This window comes from Daktulosphaira vitifoliae, unplaced genomic scaffold (assembly GCF_025091365.1).
Source record: "Daktulosphaira vitifoliae isolate Bord-2020 unplaced genomic scaffold, ASM2509136v1 Scaffold_3, whole genome shotgun sequence".
In the NCBI taxonomy this organism is placed as follows: domain Eukaryota; kingdom Metazoa; phylum Arthropoda; class Insecta; order Hemiptera; family Phylloxeridae; genus Daktulosphaira; species Daktulosphaira vitifoliae.
In genome coordinates this window covers 23,939,580-23,959,452 of record NW_026099574.1, presented here as the reverse complement: position 1 = coordinate 23,959,452, position 19,873 = coordinate 23,939,580, and the positions used below count along the sequence as shown (strand labels likewise).

Here is a 19,873-nt window from a genome sequence, read left to right as displayed (position 1 = left end):
ATAATTTTTTTTGATATTGCACTTCATTTTATTAATTTTGAAAACAATTATTAGAATATAAAATTACTTAAAAATAACTTAAAATCAATAATATTGAATCTAATATCAGTAATCAATAGTGTTATGGAAAGTGAACTGAGTACCTATATTTGTTTATTATATAAAAAGCTGATGTTAATTCTAAAACTATGTGTCATACTTTAGTTTTTCCAAAACCTAATTGATTTTTACAGTAAAGTATTAAAAGCTTGATAAAATTAAATCATAATAAACTAACTAAGCAATAATAAATTTTAATATAAATCTAAGTCATAATCTAATTTTATTTTATTGATATAAATAAATCAATACATAAAAAAATTAAGTGATATAAAATATTTATATTGAAATAATGCTGCCGCTTAAATAGTAATAAAGCTTGGTAAAGAAATACCTTATATTTCAAATATGACTGGGTATATTCAAAGTCATATATATTATATTTATACCGGATATAAATTATTTATATATTATATTATATATATATATATTTAAAGATAGTTACAATTAGAGATGATGATGGAGAGGAGGAGCATATACGAAAGTCATTACTCTTAGTTCTTAGTTATTACAACGGACTTGCACGTTTATATATTTATGTTTATTACACTAGCACGCCAAAAAGATTTTAAACGGCGTTTTAGGTAGGCAATTCACGTTCATTCGGGGAAATGAAGCAAAACGAATTATTGTAAGTGGTCTAAATTTGTCGATTCAAATATTAGTTGAAAAACACATTTATAAGTTTGAAATTTTTTTTCTTATAATTTTGTATTTTGTATGTAAAAATTATTAAAATACCATCTTAAAACATGACTTGTACATTGAACCAGATTTTCTTACAAACTCATTTATGAAATTATTAAAAATATTTAGGGATAAAGTAGAAAATATTGTAATTTAATACACTTTTTTTCATTAAGTTGAAAACATTTTGTAAATTATTGAAGAACTGAAAGAATTTTTAGATTCCGAAAGGATTCGTTATATCCGCGCTACAGATGTCAAAGTAGATTTAAATCTTAATCATTGTGATGNCGTTATATCCGCGCTACAGATGTCAAAGTAAATTAAAAGTAGCCGTTAAGAGCATTCTAAAAACATAATTTAATGATCAATAGGATATCGTTGCAAGTATATTTAAGGCGATATGGACCTCAACATTTATTTTAATTATTTGGATTGTAAATTATTTTCTGCGCACGAATACAATCTGTATCATAATTAATCATTTCATTACAAATTTGGCAGCTGCATATGTGTACTCTATTCGTGTTTTTTTCGCGCGTTTTTAACAGTTATTACTACCAAGAGAAAACGTTATGGTCGGTTGTCAACCCGTTTTTACTAGGTAAGAATCGATCGCGGTACGCGCGTCGCATTTGTTGTTATTTTTTTTTGTCGACGTCGCGTGATGGCGTCGACGCGGTGGAGACGCGTTGTGTCGGTTTTGCGCGACAACGCTTGTGCAGCGCAACGCGCAATGTAGCCGTTGTTACTACTCGTGCGAGTGTGTATATATATACATACTCATAAGGCACGCGATCACGCCGACGCCAGACCCCTTTGCGCTACGTAAAAACCGCCCGCCTTGGAAAACGACAACATTATAGTCGTGTTGTCGCGAATTGTTGGACGCAGATACGCGCTTCGGCATTGCTGTAGAAATAACGGAGGCTTCGAATACACAATACCACATTAATTCATTTTTACACGTGCAATCGTTTATGAACTGCGACATGTATTGTATGAGTGTCGAGCAACTGTAAGAAATCAAGTTACACAATGAAAAAAGCGGCTAGTAAAGCGCGCGATGAAAAACTGTTGGCGGCCGTCCGGGATCGACCGGTGCTTTACGATCAGTCGATGCACGTGTTCAAGGACTTCGGCGCCAAGAACACTGCGTGGAAAGAGGTAGCAGCCGCTGTGGTCGGTTGTCAGGACAAACAGGCCGGTAAATATGATTCCGTGCACTACAATGATACTTTTCAAAATTGTTATTCTATTCATTTATAGTATTGTGTATACGTTTAATGAAACATACCAAGTGCTTCGAGACAATAATTCATATCAACTCATTACTATGATTTATAGTGTAATATACTGAACTACATTATCAATTATAGTAATTAGTTAGGACATAATTAGAAATTTAATAATTCGAAATTATAGGAAAACATTTTTTGTTTTATATATTTCTTTGTAAATATTGAAAACGTTTATGATATCCATCACGACTGTCACTGCAATACCAAGTGTGTGTAGTTATGTAAATTTTTTCAATTTGAAAATTATTTCCCTTTAAAATTATATTTTAGCGATAACGTGTAGTTCATTGTGAAGATGATTAAATTTTTGACTCGCCTTCACAATTTGTAACTTATTAATTACGCGGTATTGCAGTTACTACAGTCACTTATAAATCATGTATTATAATAATTTTATTTTAAGCATCCTTTTTATAATCACCCGTTGGCTTATAAAAGAATGTGAATTACATTAAAATTTCCCCTCTAGTATTTATGATTTTGTAATGACACTGTACATTATCGTAATATGTTACAACGTTAGTGTAGATATTATCTACATTCAATCCTGAACCAATAAGGCTTGGGTTTTTTAAATCAATTTTATATATAAAATATTCTACATTATTCAATAGGAACACCGAGTTGAATATTGCGAGAGAGATATTCCGAATATAGATCTGAAATCAAGATAAAAAATATAAAAAAATAATTTTATTCAAGAGACAGAAATGTAGTATTGAACCGTATTTAAAATACGTCATTTTTTGTCCATATTTTTATCCAAAATTTGTATTTTTTTTTTAGTAATATTTCTCAATATTACTCAACAACAAAGTGTACATAATTTTATGGTAACGAGGCGTTAACTTTAGTAATCAACGATTTATTATTATTCATTAAGTTTACACTTTAAATGCTAATTTTTTTTTTAACAAAAATAATTTTTAATGAAATTTATATTAAATTTTTAGTTGAACGGTTAAAGGTTCGTTGGAAAACATTAAGAGATGGGTTTGTAAGGCATTTAAAAAAAAAGAAAGCGTTAGAAATGTATACAGCTGCAGCTGCTATGAGACCATATAAACTGGAAAAACAAATATCGTTCTTATTACCGCATGTGTCTTTTCGTGATGAAGATGAAGGGGGTAGTATGGACGAAGATGCTTCATCACAAATAGACAAAACAGTTGACAATTCTGATTTATCTTATGGCCAACCAGATGTAGATGATTTGATTTTTGACCAGTCTGTCACGGAAAAGAGTTGTAGTGAGCATGATGCCTTAGACAGATCTATACATTTTTTATGTGACCAGAGATATAAGCCTAATACAATCAACTATAGGTACAATATTAATCGTATGAAATGTATTAATTGTTGTAACATGTAAGATAATTTTCTTTTTAACAGATGGGAAGACATGGATTCTGTTGATGCTTTTTTTCATGCAATGGCACAAACTGTCAAACAGTTGAAACCAATTACAGTGGCTAAAATCAAGCGAGCTGTTTCCATAATCGTCTCTAACGCCGAAATCGAAGAAATGGAAAACTCTGCAGCTTTTCCTAGATTCCCATTGGGTATTCCGTTAACCACCGAAATAAAGAAACAATAGACGTATCTGATAATTAATAAAATTGATGAAACAGTCATGATTTGAAAGAGAAAATTCGCATAGATGTTACTTCAACAACAAAGAATTCAAAGCTTCGACTGAGTTAATGAAATTTTTGGAAAAACTTATATTTTTTTTTATAAGAAAAAATTACATCAATACAGATAATACATTTGTATTGCTAGTGATAAAATGAAAGCTTCAGTAAAAACTAAATGTAATTAATTAATTTTGTTGAAACTTGTGTTTACATAAAATGTTGATTTCTGTTCGATATAATTTCAACAAATATTTTAAAGTACCATTGAATAGTTATTCTGTATACAATATTTATATATTTAATATTACGATATTTATTTATTTATAATATTAAAAAAATACTATTTTTTGAAAATAAACGATTTTGTTCAACTTGAGTGGAGTAAAACATTTAAAATAATTAGAATTTAGTGATGTATTGACAAGGACTACTCTAAGATAAAAATAATGGATATTGAAAACATGTAGATATTATTTTAAATAAGTATTAATATTGTTTATGGAAATTTCAAAAGATTTTGAAGTATTTAAAATTTTCAATAATTTGAAGAGGAAGAGCAAATAGATCTATGTGCAATACTCGGGTTGATTACAGACCACTCATTTAATTACTCACAAAGTAAGATTATTACTTATAATTAATTTTTATTTAAGGTTTAAATAAATAATTTCTATTATTACAATTTTAGCTTTCATTCGTACTTGAGAAGTTTTGTGATGGTGTTAGTTTTTTTTTTTAATGTGTGTTTATAAAAATTCTCAATTCTCACTGGATAGATTTTAATCTATTTTAACCTAAAATCACTAATAAATATAAAAAATTAGATATAAATATAATAAATAAATTATTTATTAAGTTCTACATTTCAGTAAAAAAAAAAAGAAAAAAGAAATAGTCTTATGAAAAATAATTCAATTATTTAATACAAAACATTAAGTTTATAAATATATATATATATAAAAAATCAAATATTATAATTTAACAGATAAGGTTTGTTCACAAAAATTAAATCAAGAATTATATTAGAGAACGTTTTAAGGTTTTATTCAAGTAATTGAACATAGTTAGCAGGAAATAAACCAAAAGTTCCATTAGGTGCTAATCCTTGCCACCAACCTTGATCAATTTGATCAATATGACAAATAATATCACCAGGATCAAACGATATTTCTGTATCATCAGCTAATAAAAAATGTAATTTAAACAAATTAAACATATTAAAAAATTCTTCATAATCAGGTCTCAAGACTTGAAGCATTTATAAAGTTTATTTTAGTCATCCAGAGTATGTAAACAATAAATAGATATTTATGTTCATTTTATTTAACACTAAAGAGTGTATATTGATTTGAAATTTAGTTTTGGGATCTTAGGGGGATTATTCTTACTTGAATAAAAATATTCCTGTAGTACTGTATACATTTATGATAATTGTTCAAGAAGTTAGGTACCTCAGAAGTGATTTAAACAAATTTTATGAATGAATTAAGTCTCGAGCTCTGTTTATAACACTTACCTGCTTGATAATCATAAAGTGCCTCAGCTCTGAGACCAAAATTTTCAATTTTATCATGACTATTTTTGTCTTCACTATTTTCTTCTACAATTCCAGGTTTTGCTATTTCAATAGATTTAATTGATTCATTTTCTTGATTTACAGGTTCTTGAATAATATTTTTAGGTTCAGGTATGGTTTTCATAATATTAATTGAATCTTCTTGTTTCTGATATTTTTCAGTTATATCATTCTCTCTTCGTATTCTTTCAGTGTCCTGAAAAAAAAAAAAATTAAAAATATAAAATAATTTAAAAATAAAACTTTTTATTGATTTCTTGAAAATATAAAAAAAGATTTACTTCTCTAGAAAGTCTTTCTTCTTCAATTTTCTTTTTTTCTTGTTCTTTTCTATTTTTTTCTTCTTCTTGTCTTTTTTTTTCCTTTTCTTCTTCATCTGCCCAAAATTTGTCTCTTTCACTTGAATTGATTTCTAGATTAGGTTGAATGCGTTTGTAACTAGTACCCTACATTTATGAAAATTATTAACTGAACATTAACTTAAAAATATTCTATGTAGTACAATTTTAGCCTGGGTTTCAGATTGATCAAGTCTTTCTTTAAATGAATAAACAGATGCAGATGACTTTGAAACCTTAGACAATATTATATCTGTATCAACTTCATCATCATTACGAGCATTTATAGTAACGTGGGCTCCTTTTAAAATGTTAGATACATCTCGAATGTGGTTAGCACAAGTCCCTTTTCGGACAATAGGTGCTCCTTCTCCTTGCTGCAATATCAAAGTAATTGAGTAACACATAATAAAATTAAAAGGTGTAAATTATAAATTTTATTTTTAAAAAAGTATTAAAATTTTGTTCTCCAAAGATATCACATTAAATCTAAATAATAAAATATTAAGATTTTGAATGAAACATGTTAACATATTAAAAATGTGTCAAAAAAATTCTTACCCAATTTATTAAAACACATTTAAATAAACTGGTTTTAGGATCTAATACTCGACAGAAGGCATACATAATTTTGGAACTATTTAAATCTTCTTTCATTTCTTCAATACCACCATCTGTCAAATTTTATAGTTACATATAAATTCTATATATAACTTATCAAATTATTTATATATGACAAATATATTTAATATGATTATTGAATACTTAAAAAAAATGTACAAAATTTCATTTACATTATATAAGCAGCTTAATAATATACTTTACTACTAATTTAAGATATCAAGTTTAATGTAGGTTTAAGAAAAATTAATGTGTTTAATGAACCTAATTAAAATGATTTAGATACAAATAATTAGCATATTTATTTAATGCATACTGGTACGTAGTGTTAAATGATAAGTTCAGTAATTAGTCACTATCTTTCTTTAAGGTGACAGTTTAATCTACTGTTCAAAAGTATATGCAGTTTAAAACTTTCTGTTTGTAGGAACCATTAATGGCCCGTTACAGTAATAATTGTATTACTAAATTTTCTAGTTGGGTTAATTGAAATTTACAGTGATGATTAATTTGTACATAACTAGTATGATAACTATGAGCGTAGGTGGTTTATTTTTTTTTTTTTTAGAAGGTAAGTAACCATTAGAACGAGATAAAATAGGAGATTTAAGTCCTCATTTTCACTTCTTTTCAACTAATAGCTTCTTATCAACTAGGAAGAACAAAAAGGTTAACTAAAATAATAGTAATTTTTGACTTGAAACTAAGTTTTGAATACAAAAAGTTCATGTCAATTGTTTTAAAACATTGATGTAAAACTGTATTAAATATTAGCACTTGGTAGTAATTTTGAGTATTAGTGTACTATCTTAATACAAAATAAAATACTATTTATTCAACTAATATAATTATTTGAGATATTCAGAATCTTATTTCATATAAAAGTACACTTACTGTAAAATTAGTAAAGTATTCCTAATAATTTATATTAAATATTTGTTATAAAACTTAATGGTTTATTTAGTAAATAAACCTAACGGACAGATGTATCTTCTAATTTGATTAAACAAATCTACTTACCACCTTGTCCAATTTTTTTAAGGATGTTGGTTTGACCCTCATATCCAAATATGGCCCTAAAATGAGTATGATCAGACCTAGCTAATTATCACACAGACAATTGTTAACATAAATAATAATTATACCAGTTAGTAGGAGTTTTGTTGTCGACAACATCTTTCCAAGTATTAATAATTTCTTGTTTGTACTTTTCCAAGTTTAATTGAGACATTTTGTAGTTTAATTGGCGCCTTAAGTTAAAACTTTCAAGACTTTTAAATTGTTTATAAATGATAACATGCACAGTATGACCACATATGAACGTCTAAAAATTATTGTTGTCTAAAAAGTTCTCATCCATAAATAATTTATGTATTGACACCCATACATCGAAAATGTTGGGAGACAGCGTACTCTAATATTGCGCGTAACTATTGTCATCAGAAAATCGGCAACTAATAGGTATATTTAAAAAGTTTATACCTTAAAACAAACTATATTAATAAAAAAATTTATATGAGCAATAGAATTCTATATAAAATAACAAATATAGTGAGCTACTTGAAATTAAAAAAAAATAAAAATTATTTATTTTTAAGTCTATTAATTTTGCTTTTATTCTCAATAAAAAGTTTGAAAAAGCTCTTAATAACAAATCCAATTTTTTAACTACTTGTTATAGATATTACATTATGTTAAAAAAATTTTATTTGATGCATTGGTTTAATTTTATTTACTTTGTTATTAAATAAAGTCTAACCCCTAATAAAACATACGATTTTGACATTTTTACTTATTAATTAAAATAAAAGGTGTCAAATAATAATACTTTAAATACAGTATCTTGAACTACTATAAAATTTTATGATTTTTGGAATATCATAATATCATAGAGTAAAAACTTTAAAAAATTATTTATGAATTTTTAAATGATGTTGTTTCTCCTAATAATTTAAAAACTATTTCTATCTCCCCTAAATATTAACTAATAACTTTAATAGTCTTAAGAATTACTCTTTTCAAGACAGAATTTGAGTCTGGATATTTCATATTTAAATCTAATAAACAAAAACTTATTCAGATATGTGGTATTTAAATTTTAGAGGCAAATGGTAGACGATGTTTTTTATTGTGATTTTACAATTACTATTAAGTTATTTAGGAGAATATAAATTCATTAAGGGATTTCTCATTATACGATTACAAAAAATCGAATTTTAATGTACCTAGATTTTTAATACATCACTTTAAACAATTAAATGTGGTTTATTAAACAAAATTTAGTATATATTACAGCGTTTTTAAAAAGTGATAGTTATAGCTAATAATTGATAAAATTACAAATAATCACGAAGAAATTTATTAAAAAATAATAAAACTTGTTTTTAATTTCAGTTTATTGAGATCATTACTGCGTTTAAAAAACATACACTAACGAGATTTTGTAAATTAATTAATGAAAAACAATCTAATATAAAATCCTATATATTATTACGATGAAAAGTTATAACAGTACCAAAATTGTAGAAGCATACTACGCAGTAATAGCAATATTGGATATTAAAATAATTGCTATTAAGAATTTACCTGTTTTTTTTATTTTATTGAAAAGTAAATTACATCTACATCCTCTGTTTTATTCATTTTTTAAACACAAAATTTCATTGAAATTTATAAAAACAAAATATGATAATTTACTTGATTAAACTGATTTTAGTTTACATGTCAACACGGCCGTCAGGGATTGACGGCTGGTCATTGAAAGTATACAGGAAATCGTGTGAAAAAAAGAAGCTTGGTATGGATTAGAATCCATCATAGAGATACACTTTACCACTAGGTTCCGTGCACTTATGATTCATCTTCCGTTACACTTTCATATAGGTTGATAACGTGATGTGTGACTGAGGAAAACACGGTACCGTGTCAATGTTGATCATTTAAAATTATTTAAACAACTTATGTTTAATAACACTAGGCCCAAATTGTTCATTTTTATTTTGAAGAACAGTTTGATTATATAAATTTGAAGCATTTATAAAATTTGTTTGAATCACTTAGACACTAAATGTATACAGTACCACAGGATTATTTTTTGTTCAGAGGAAAATAATTACCTCGAGTTTCCTAATACTAAATTTTGAATAAATATACACTGTTCAGTGTTAAGTAAAACTAAAATGAATATCAATTTATCATCAATGTACTCGGGATGATTAAAATCATGACAAAATAAAGGAGACGATGGTATTAAACGCTTCAAGAACTATTCCACTCACTGCCATTCACCTTATTTCATTGGTTGTATTTTTTATTATATTTATAACATTTTAGCTGACAAAAAGAGGCGATATATGGTAATACACTGGGTTTGCAACAAAATAAAATTGCTAAAATAAACTTTTTATATGCATCAAGGCTCGAACTCTGATAACTATTAACACTAAGTTAAAAATTAACTAAAAGTAAAATTTACCATTAATATATTTTTAAGATCATAATTTTTCTTTTTGATTAAAAAAGTATAGAATTTTTCTGAAGCACAATTCATTAACATATAATAATATATCGAACGTTTGTAAGTTAATGAGTGCAAGTGATATTTTTATCAAAACATTTTTTTTTTTTAACATAAAAGTAACTTATAAATTCTTCAAATCAATAGAATCTGAAAATATTTGGTAAAAATTCTCTTAGACTGATTAACCTGAAAACAATCGATATAACTTTACAAAAATTAACATTTTATAAAGTTAAAAAAATTACCAAAATTGATGAAGGTGGTAACTTAATTGTATTATTTATATATAAAAAAAATACCCAATAATTATCATACACTGGCACTTGAATAATATAATAATCTAATTTAAGTCAATTAATACTTATTATAATTATTATTATCATCAATTAATAAGTACAGAAAATAAAATTCACGGGCATAAAAATAATTTTAGCATAGTAAAAAAATTAAGAGATATTAACAATAGCCATCTTTACTCATCACAAAAATAGATGCGAGGCTTCTTTTTTATCATAGAGTTATCATACAAATATTGTAACTATTTTTATGTGTATTAAATTTAATTTGATTTTTAACAAATTTTTATTTGTCCAAAATGGAGTTTATGACTGAAATGCAATAGAAATATTATAACAAAGAGAGGAAACTATTCCTATAAGTTACAAATTTCAGAATGCTTTTCATTTTCATGTTAATTTAATCTTACATTTAACTTTTATCATAAAAACAATGGTATTTACACAAAAATAAATAAATATATAAATGATAGCATGGTATCACTGATACAATTTTCATTTTGATATTTTAATTTAATAATCTAGGCTCGTAACTATATTAACTTAATGTTTTTGATAGAATTTATTTCTATAAAATTTACTCATTTTTTAGTATAAGAACTTCTTCTAAAAAAAAATTGAGTTAACATAATCTATTCAGTAAATAAATAAATATATATAATAAAAAAATGAATGCAATTAATTTTCATAAGAACTGGGTACAAGTAGAAATTGATATAATTTATTTTTAGGAAACAAATTTAATTAAAATAATTTTAACCGAGCCAAATATTAAAATTTGAAAAAAAAAAATTTGAGAAAATTTTTTTTCATTCCATGATTTTTTCTTTGTACAGTTAAATTGTGAGAGGAAAATAAGATAAAGAGATCTCATTTTCATCAATTGCCAATATGGCTCAACGTTGAGTGTATTTCCTTATACATTTTGTTATTCCGCTATCGGTATCCCATCTCGTCAAAACACTTGAAAAAAATATAGTTTAATTAATTTTTAAATATTTGTTCATTTAAAACAATATTTTTAACATTCACATCAATAACTCCACTTATAATATTAAAGAAAATATGATATGATTTTTAAATTTATTAAAATCAAAAATTTTTCATAAAATAATTAATGCTTCATACATACTTTAAAGATGATGAGAGCGGTAGTCAAAGTGAAGGCTACAACTTTTCCTGGAATAAATATAAATTATTGGTGGCTGCAACAGCAACAATGTTTTCATTTGGATGCCAAGCAGTATGTAAAATTTTTTTGTTGAAGTCAAGACAATCTACACTGATTTCATCTTTCTTCCGTTTATTTCCAATACAAACCTATTATTTAAGAGCATATTAAATAATAATAGATTTTTAAAATAAAAATGTAAAACTAATTTTAGTACTGAACCTTTCGAGGTTTTAGTATTGTTTTGGGTTTAGCAATTTCTTTAGAAGCTTCCAAAGTAACATCACGTTTACCAACTCGATCAAACATTCTAAAAAAGTTATTATAGGCACCAGTCATTATGTATTGATCACTTCCTGACCAACAACACTCAAACTTATCAAAAATACAATCGTTTTCATATAACGAACAAAGTTTTGGCCTCAAATATTCATGTACCTGTAGTAAAACACAAAAATTTTAAAAATAAGTATATATATATATATATATATAATTTGTACTGGATATGTCTCAATTGGTTTGGTTTCCATATGTAAATCCCAAACTTTAACAGTCATATAATCTCTAGACATCATATAACGACCAGAATTTGATATCTTAACATCTGATATACTTGATATAATTTCAGAGAAAAAACTTCTTGTTGTAGGATCTTCTTGTTCTTCAAATACTAGGAAAAATTCAAATAAATATATGATAATTTATCAAAGTATTTTTTTTGTAATATGTACAATAAAATTAGGAAATATAAACTAACATTTGGCATGTTTATCACATAATGCTGAAGATCGCATATCACAGAGTCGAATAGTACCTTTGCTACTACTATACACAAATAAATTGCATTCAAGAGGATGAAATTCAGCTGCAGTTATAACTTCAGTAAGTTCTTCCATGTTAGTCGGTTTGATATCAACAATATCTGTTATTTATAAAAATTAAGAACATTTTTTCTCTTCTTTGTTAATAATCAATTAATTTTATTTATAAATTATTAATTAATTTAACTATAATAAATAGTAAAATAAAATAAAATATTTATAAAGGATACTGAAACTTTGATCAGTAATTTCTAAATTCCACAAATTTATTCGTAGATCATCAGCTGATAGGTATGTTTCTTGATCAGAGTTAACACTAATAGAATTAATATGATAAGTATGAGCATTAGCGAAAACTCTTCTAGGAGAAGCTTCTACCATGAGTTCCATTGTTTTTAATACTGGTACCTAAGAATATTAATAAAATTTAAAATTAATTATACTTTGACCTAAATTTATAATTTACCCTCAACGATGTTATATTCATAGGATCTCGCATAATGCCAGTATCTTCTTTAGTATTATAACCTTCAATTTTTTTGTCTTTTTCTGACACTTTCCATAGTTTTATTGTTTTGTCTAAAAGTTATAAAGTAAACATATTATTAAAGTTAAGTTCAATAATACTTAATGTAAAATTTAAGGGAAGTTAAACTTACCATTAGTAGATAGTAAAAAATGAGCTTGATTTTTACGCCTGAGCCACCTAATTTTATTAATTTTTTCTTCTATTTCTAAGCTTTTAAGATAATCAAATTCAGGTTCATGACTTTGGAACGTACTATAAACATTGTAATCCCCTCTTCTAGGAATACATGTTTTACTCTGAAAAAATCAAACTTATTTTTCACAACAATACAATGTCACACAGCAATTGAATATAATTGTGAATCCTTTCATGAATATTTATAAATTGAAAAAAGTCAGTAATATTAAAATGATTTTTATTTAAAAAAAATTCAAACCCTACTCACTACTCATGATCTAGATTAAAAATTTAAGCTCCTGATTTAACACTAAAAAGAATATGTCAAATAATAGAAATTGTTTTGTAAAATAACTTCTTTTGATAAAGGTTATAGTACATAAGTTTTCGGTGTAAAAATAACACAAAAAATTCAGTCATATTAAATTATTTTATTAAGTTTTTGGGATTATTAGTTATTAAAGGAATAGAAGGCTAGAATTATTAATAATAGCAAATATAAATACTACATAATAGAACAACTTGATAATAATTTATTGGGCCATAAAATATTGTGATCAGTATAACCACATTTTCAATTGAAATAACAATCAAAAAATTAATTACTTAATTAGTTATTAAATTTTGATTTAATAAATACTATTAACATTTAAAAATGTACCAATTTTTATTTTTTTGTATTATATATTAAAGAAGTTAAATGATAATCTGGTATAAAATTTATAACTGGTCAACTAAAATTATTTTTAGATGTTAAAAAAAAAATTAATAATTTTGTTATATATAATTTTAGAATAAAAAAAAATCTCAAATAAAACATAAGTCTATAATGATATATAATGAACATTTTTATTTTTGAACTTGTGTAGATACAATGTTATGAACTCGGAAAAATATATCAGCTAACTGGGAATCAAATGGAGATTTCGCAAAATTCAGATAAAATTTCCTACTAAATTACTCGGAGACCATATTTAATTCCCAACTCTGGAGTAAGTTAAGTGATTGATAACACAATTGTATATAAAAATAGAAAATTTTAATTTTAAAATAAAATGCAGAATTTAGATATTTAGCTAAATTAAATTTATTAAGACAAGTATTCTTTTTTTTTTTAATAAAACAATAGTTTTTAATACATACAATTGGATCTCGTTGAAAAATGACAACTCTTCCACCTTTGTCACCTGTTGCTAATAATTCACCATCATGGTTGAATTCCACACAGGATATTAAATCAGCTGATAACAAGAAATAAAAAAGAAATAACTTAAGAATTATTAATTGTCAACAGTTATTAACTGTTTAGTTTTCATTACTACCTTCGGTAACATCGTCTTCCAACGTGCCTTTAACTTGTGAGAAACACCATTGTATCTCACCGTTTCCTAGAACAAATAATATTGAAAATGTTATTGGTATTATTGATATAATCAAATTCAAATACATAAATGTATTTATATGTATAAATGTATTGCTACAAGTCCTTAACTATATATACTTTAATTTAAAAAAAATTACAAAATATTTATATATTTATATACTGACATAAATTATTGTTTTCATTATAAATTTTTTGAAGAATAGTAATTTCCCATTACAAAAATTTGAAAATTCAATTAAACACTTTTAATAAAATACAAAATTATTATAAACTCAAAACAATAAATTCAGTTTTTATCATAATATATAATAATAATAACAATAGAATCAAAATAGAATGTAATAAGTATATAAAAAGTATTACTTAACTGAACAAAATTGTATAGAATTTTGTAGCAGTAATGACATGCAATTTTAACCATTTACTTATTTTTTACTAACTGATGACTTTATAGTTGAAATTTAAAAATCATTGACAATGGCCAATTATTATATATTTTTATATTTGACAGTAATCAATTTTTTTACATCTTATATTATTAAATGTTTTATTCAATATAATAATGAATAGAAAATGGGTTAGTTTTAACCATTGTTTTTTTAACATAACTGAAAACATTTTATTAAGTTTAAAATATGAATATAAATAAACCAACTGTTGACCTAGAAACATAAGTGACAGTGAACGTTGTAAATACTGTTGAGGAGAACTTTTGGTCGACAATTCAGTTACGTTTTTAGAAGTTAGAACTAATGCAAAAGAAATAGAATACATTTTTAAGTTAATAGAATTATTATATTTCGAAAATGTATAACTGGAAAGTTAAAATGTTCATTACATTGAAACAACGTGTACGTGAGGATTAGTTGTGGAAACAGAGAAAGATAAAGATAACAGACAAAATTTGAAATAATATGCATTTTATGTAATTTAAGAGAGTAAAAATCGAAAAAACCACTTACCGGCCATTGTGGCGTCGATATCGCTGTTGCAGCGCCTCTTTTTGATTAAATTATCCACCGTAATTACGTTCGATGGACCATCCGAATGAGAAAAAAAGAATATAACAAAAACCTTAACAATATACGAGTAGAATAAGAGAAGACTGTGATGGACGGCGGCCTGATGTCTTTTTTCGATTGGAAAAAATACGATGTCTTGCAGACGACGACGTGATACGAGAGGAGTAGTCACGGGCGGAGGGGAGGAAGTGCTGTCGACCGCGCGAATATCGTCTGCTTACTCGCGTATAATGTTATGCGTGTATGTGATATTATTTCGGTGCAGAAAAGAAAAAAAGTAGTATTCAACGGCAAGAGATAAAAGGGAGTGTGTCCTATGCAAGTATGTGTGATACGCGCGCGCGGTACATAAACGGGTGACGGGGAATCAACAAACACCAAGTCGGTAGCATTGCAAATGGCAGTGTCGGCAACGTGACAATTTAGAAGCATTGAATGCTAATAGGTATTAATTTAAAAATTACAATACAGAAATTGAATATGTATTAATTATTATTAGCAATAAAGAAGCAGACATCAATACTTTTTAAATCAAACTGATTTGTAGTCCTAAGCAAATTTCTTTATCATTGCATTAATAATTGAGTGTTTAAATAATTTCCAAAAATTAATTTCAGTAAAGGTGTAATTGAAAAAGTCTCATGAATAACGGAATGTGTTAAAGTCAGTATAAAAAAAATAAATAATTTTAGAAGACTTAATTATTGTAGACTCCTCTCTGTAGATAGGTTAATATTATTTTATAAGTAATTGTATGTATTAATATACAGAAAAAAGTAAAACAATATAGGTTTTAAAATTTTCATGTATGTAGAATAGTAAGCATGAGAATTCTAAAAAAAATAGAGAAAATTTCACGTTAATTGTTTTTAGTCTAATATTTGAAAAAATCATCCCATTTATTTTTTCTATACATCAATGATACTATTATGTAAAAAACATTAAATCAAAAAATATATTTAATTATTTAAATACTCAATAATTTTTAGTTGATTTACTTTATTTGTACTATTTAACTATTAAATGAACTCTAGTTGAATAGAAATACAACTACTACCTTTTCAAAGATATGTTAAAGGGGTGCTTGTTTAGCGTTAAAGAGGTAGGATACTGAATTACTTTGCACTTTCTAATCTCAAGTGTTGATATTTGTGTGTATTTATATAGCTATTTATAAGTAGTAAAAAAAATTGGTTCAGTATATGTGAGAAGGCGTATTTAAGATTTTGTTTAGGGGAACAGATAAACAAAAGATAAATCTTTTACTTACCACTTAAAATTAAAATAAAATTTTCACCATATAATAATTTTTGTTTTGAAATCTATCCTTACCCTTTTTGATTACGCCATTGTGTGAGAAAGTTTGATAAAAAGATAAGATCATGGAAGACACGTTTTTGATGACAAAATAATGAAAAAACCGTCTTGTGTACAAAGTATAAAATACTTAATATCTTGTTTATTATTTAATTTTTCGAGAAAAATTAATAATTAATCAATTAATAATTGATAAAATAATGCTGAATGAGATGATGATATTTAGCGTAAATACAAAGATACTTGTAGCGTTTGCACAATTAAGCAAAAAAGGTCGAATATATTTAAATCGAGGAGAGGAGGTATTTTTTACCTTAGTTTTTACGGTCACTCGACTAGGACATAAAATTTTTAAATACGTTTCTGAATGCTGAATTTTGGTTAATGTTTTTACAAAGTTTTTCTTACGAAAGATCAAATTTAATTTGATTGAATGTGAGGATTTAGTCTAATCGAGTTGTATTCAAGGATGTTAGAAACTCTTCAATTTGATTAAAAGTCATACCAGTACTTACTGTCAGATACCAAAATGGCAAAATTAAATTAAATGATTAAATGGTTAAATTGAAATGTTATACCCTAAATAACTTCATCGGATATATTTAGTTTTTTTTACTATAATAAAAAAATATTATAGCGATATATACATCATTATTATTTTTTCATCTAAATAAAATACAAGAATGAAAGTAGACAATGCAAGAATTAAACCGTTTGGTATAATTTAAAATTTGGACTTAAAGAGTGTTTTGATTTATATTTTAGTGTACATTGTAATATTTAAATATAATCAATATACCTATGTTGTTTTTTTTATTAACGATGAACCTGGTAAGACTAGATTGTCGGATCATTGCCGTTGACTTAATAACAAACTTGTGAGCTTGTGACGTATGTGATGAACTCTGTTCGGTGGTCCGAGACATGCGTGTCTTTGATGGTGGCGTATCCGATGGACGCCACAAGCCCACTACTTCAGTGTGTCGCATTGTATTGGTCACATGATTGTTAACATCTATGAACAAAAAATTAAACATTTTTAAATTTTCCTTTAACTAGTCTAAATATGTCTCAACGTTTATGGTGATAAGACATTTATACTAATTTATTTTCGAGTTTTACAAAAAACGTATTTGTGTAAAATACGAAATAACTTGTAAAAGTAATATTCTAGCTTAATAGAAGGTTACAATCGTTGGATAAAAAGGTGTGACTGTTTATTGTTGAATGTGACCTACATGCTTGATATGATGAATGTAACGACAAAACTATTGTACGTAAGTTATATATTACTAGAAATATAAACAAGAATGTCGTGTAATATCGAAGCAAAAAGTAATTTTTAACATTGTTTTATTTTTTCAAGGGAAACTTGATACTTATACCGAATTGAATACTATTCACTATATCTACGATCATAAAAAAACATTTGTTTTATTTGATAAGTTATAACGAAATAGAAAAGCAAAAGTTTATCATAATTTCTTTAATTTTATATTATAATAATAAATATTAGGTATAAAAACAAACTTTTGTGACAAGTATTGTGGCGCGGTGGACACAATAGATGTTGACAAAACTCTAGTGTTAAGCCACGCCTGCTGCCGTAGTGTACGGATGGGTGACCATAAGTACGTTTTACGGTGGCAAAAGCACCCCAAGTCTCAAGTATAAAAGGCAACGGGAAACCACTGCACTTATCCCTTCCCTAGTAATATCAGTTGACCTTTGGGTATCTGGTATCCAACACAAGAAAACGGGTAGGAATTAAAAGAAGATAAAAACAAAAATATTTTGGTAGTAATAACGGTACTCTAATAATGTTGAAATGTGTAGAGTGATTATAAGTTAAAAACATGACTGTTGGCTGTAGTGCTTATTTTAACTTCGACGTTAAGCTGATAATTAAAGTTATTGTTTTATTTTAGTAAATGGAAAAAATTGAATGTTGGGCTTAATAAATGTGTTCTATAAAAATTAGTTTTGAGGGTTTGATTTGTTTATAATGCACATGTGCTTAATACTCAAGTAATAGCTTTCAGTAAATTTGTTTGTCTCGGTTAAATGTCTGACTGATGAAATCATTAGTAGACCACCGACCAATTATCAGTAGTGAATGAAGACTATCCATTGTAGTATGATCTTAGAATAGCATGAAAACATTTTGTACAAATATTTACTTTATGACGTTCAACCAATTAGCATTTATTTTTCACAGATTATAGCACTAATTTTTCGTTTAAAAATATAATTTGTCGATCAATAAAGGAAACTCCTCAGGAATTAATAAAATATTGTTATTAATTCATCTACATTTTAAAATGTTATGACAGTTGTAAGTAAAAAGTTTAAAAAATGTCGAAATTTATCGATTGTAAAAACCGTTATTTTATAGTCCAGTGGGAGGTGAATAAAGTGGTGACAAACACACACACAAAAAAAAAAAAGAAAAAAATACTAAACACATCATAGTAAAATAAATATCTTTTCAGCTTTGCATCGAAGTTAAAATATGAATTTTACATTTTTTCTCTATATAAATTACTAAATTGATATTTTAAACGAAAGGATTTGAAGAAATTCGATTATGATTACGACATAAAAATAATTTATATAACATGACACTTAATTCAAGTACTTTTCTATTATTATTTTAAATTACATAAAAGCTATTACTCTACAAATCTTTTAGTTTTAAGAAATAATTTTATTAAATCGAATAGAAGAAGGAACATTACACTGAAAAAAAGGATTGTCGATAATTTTTTTATTGTTAAATCAATCATAATTTTGTTACTAGAACAAAATATTTGTTTGCTTGAGAAACTTGATTATTAATTTTTTCAATAAAAAAAAATATTATTGGCTTTATATTAATAAAAACATAAATTTGTTGATTTTGTAAAAGTTTTTTTTTCATGGTAGATACGTAATTTTTTTTGTATTAATCAATTTTTACAGGTTTTTTAATATTAATGTTGTTATTTTTAGTTTATAGTGAATATTTATTATTAATTTGGCAGTATGTATTATACTTTTCTATTTTTAAAGAATGTCAGTCTAATTCGTAAAAGTCATAACTCCAAAAATTCGATTTTGTGATAATTCTTTATTAAAATTATAATAAAAAAACGGTAGCACAGTGGGGTCGCGGCATAGTAGAGACATTGCATAGTAGGGTCCAGTATAGATTTAATCTGACAGTGATTAAAATCACTATCATAAGAAACGCTTCGATGCAAATCTGTAGATAGTGTTTAATTTTAAAAAATTGATGGATAATTGCAAAAGCAACATCAACTTCTATTAAAATAAAATACAAAACCCATAATTATCATACAAAAATAGTATATTTTTCAATATGGTAGCCATTTGCG

The 19,873-nt window shown here is 25.8% G+C and overlaps 3 protein-coding genes across 5 annotated transcripts in view; 1 reads left to right on the top strand and 2 right to left on the bottom strand.

Moving 5' to 3' along the window:
• Positions 1–1,135: 1,135 nt before the first annotated feature.
• LOC126901345 (uncharacterized) lies at positions 1,136–4,014 on the top strand. Its single transcript, XM_050677750.1, has 3 exons — positions 1,136–1,993; positions 3,041–3,413; positions 3,480–4,014. The coding sequence occupies exons 1-3, from the start codon at positions 1,825–1,827 to the stop codon at positions 3,682–3,684; spliced, it is 747 nt and encodes a 248-aa protein (XP_050533707.1). The 5' UTR covers positions 1,136–1,824; the 3' UTR covers positions 3,685–4,014.
• Positions 4,015–4,555: 541 nt separating this feature from the next.
• LOC126901342 (drebrin-like protein B) lies at positions 4,556–7,696 on the bottom strand. 2 transcript variants are annotated; one of them, XM_050677745.1, is made up of 7 exons: positions 7,405–7,680; positions 7,280–7,335; positions 6,200–6,312; positions 5,803–6,015; positions 5,582–5,746; positions 5,241–5,496; positions 4,556–4,906 (listed from the first exon to the last, which is right to left on the bottom strand). In XM_050677745.1, exons 1-7 carry the CDS (start codon positions 7,488–7,490, stop codon positions 4,767–4,769), a joined length of 1,029 nt encoding a protein of 342 aa, XP_050533702.1. In that variant the 5' UTR covers positions 7,491–7,680; the 3' UTR covers positions 4,556–4,766. The 2 variants fall into 2 exon arrangements, with proteins under 2 accessions (XP_050533702.1, XP_050533703.1); XM_050677746.1 differs by lacking the exon at positions 6,200–6,312 and having other exon boundaries at positions 7,405–7,696.
• Positions 7,697–10,033: 2,337 nt separating this feature from the next.
• LOC126901337 (protein phosphatase PP2A 55 kDa regulatory subunit) overlaps positions 10,034–19,873 on the bottom strand; it is a 29,998-nt gene continuing 20,158 nt past the window's right edge. Inside the window, exons 2-12 of one of the 2 annotated variants that reach the window (XM_050677734.1) lie at positions 17,296–17,511; positions 14,096–14,161; positions 13,917–14,014; positions 12,727–12,892; positions 12,534–12,646; positions 12,298–12,475; positions 12,004–12,168; positions 11,747–11,916; positions 11,469–11,684; positions 11,208–11,395; positions 10,034–11,038 (exon numbers count right to left, since the gene is read on the bottom strand). In XM_050677734.1, coding sequence (XP_050533691.1) covers positions 11,243–11,395; positions 11,469–11,684; positions 11,747–11,916; positions 12,004–12,168; positions 12,298–12,475; positions 12,534–12,646; positions 12,727–12,892; positions 13,917–14,014; positions 14,096–14,161; positions 17,296–17,485 — 1,515 coding nt within the window. In that variant the 5' untranslated portion in view covers positions 17,486–17,511 and the 3' untranslated portion in view covers positions 10,034–11,038; positions 11,208–11,242. Of the gene's footprint in view, positions 11,039–11,207; positions 11,396–11,468; positions 11,685–11,746; positions 11,917–12,003; positions 12,169–12,297; positions 12,476–12,533; positions 12,647–12,726; positions 12,893–13,916; positions 14,015–14,095; positions 14,162–15,119; positions 15,471–17,295; positions 17,512–19,873 lie in introns of those variants that run through there. The other variant, XM_050677735.1, reaches the window with a different exon arrangement.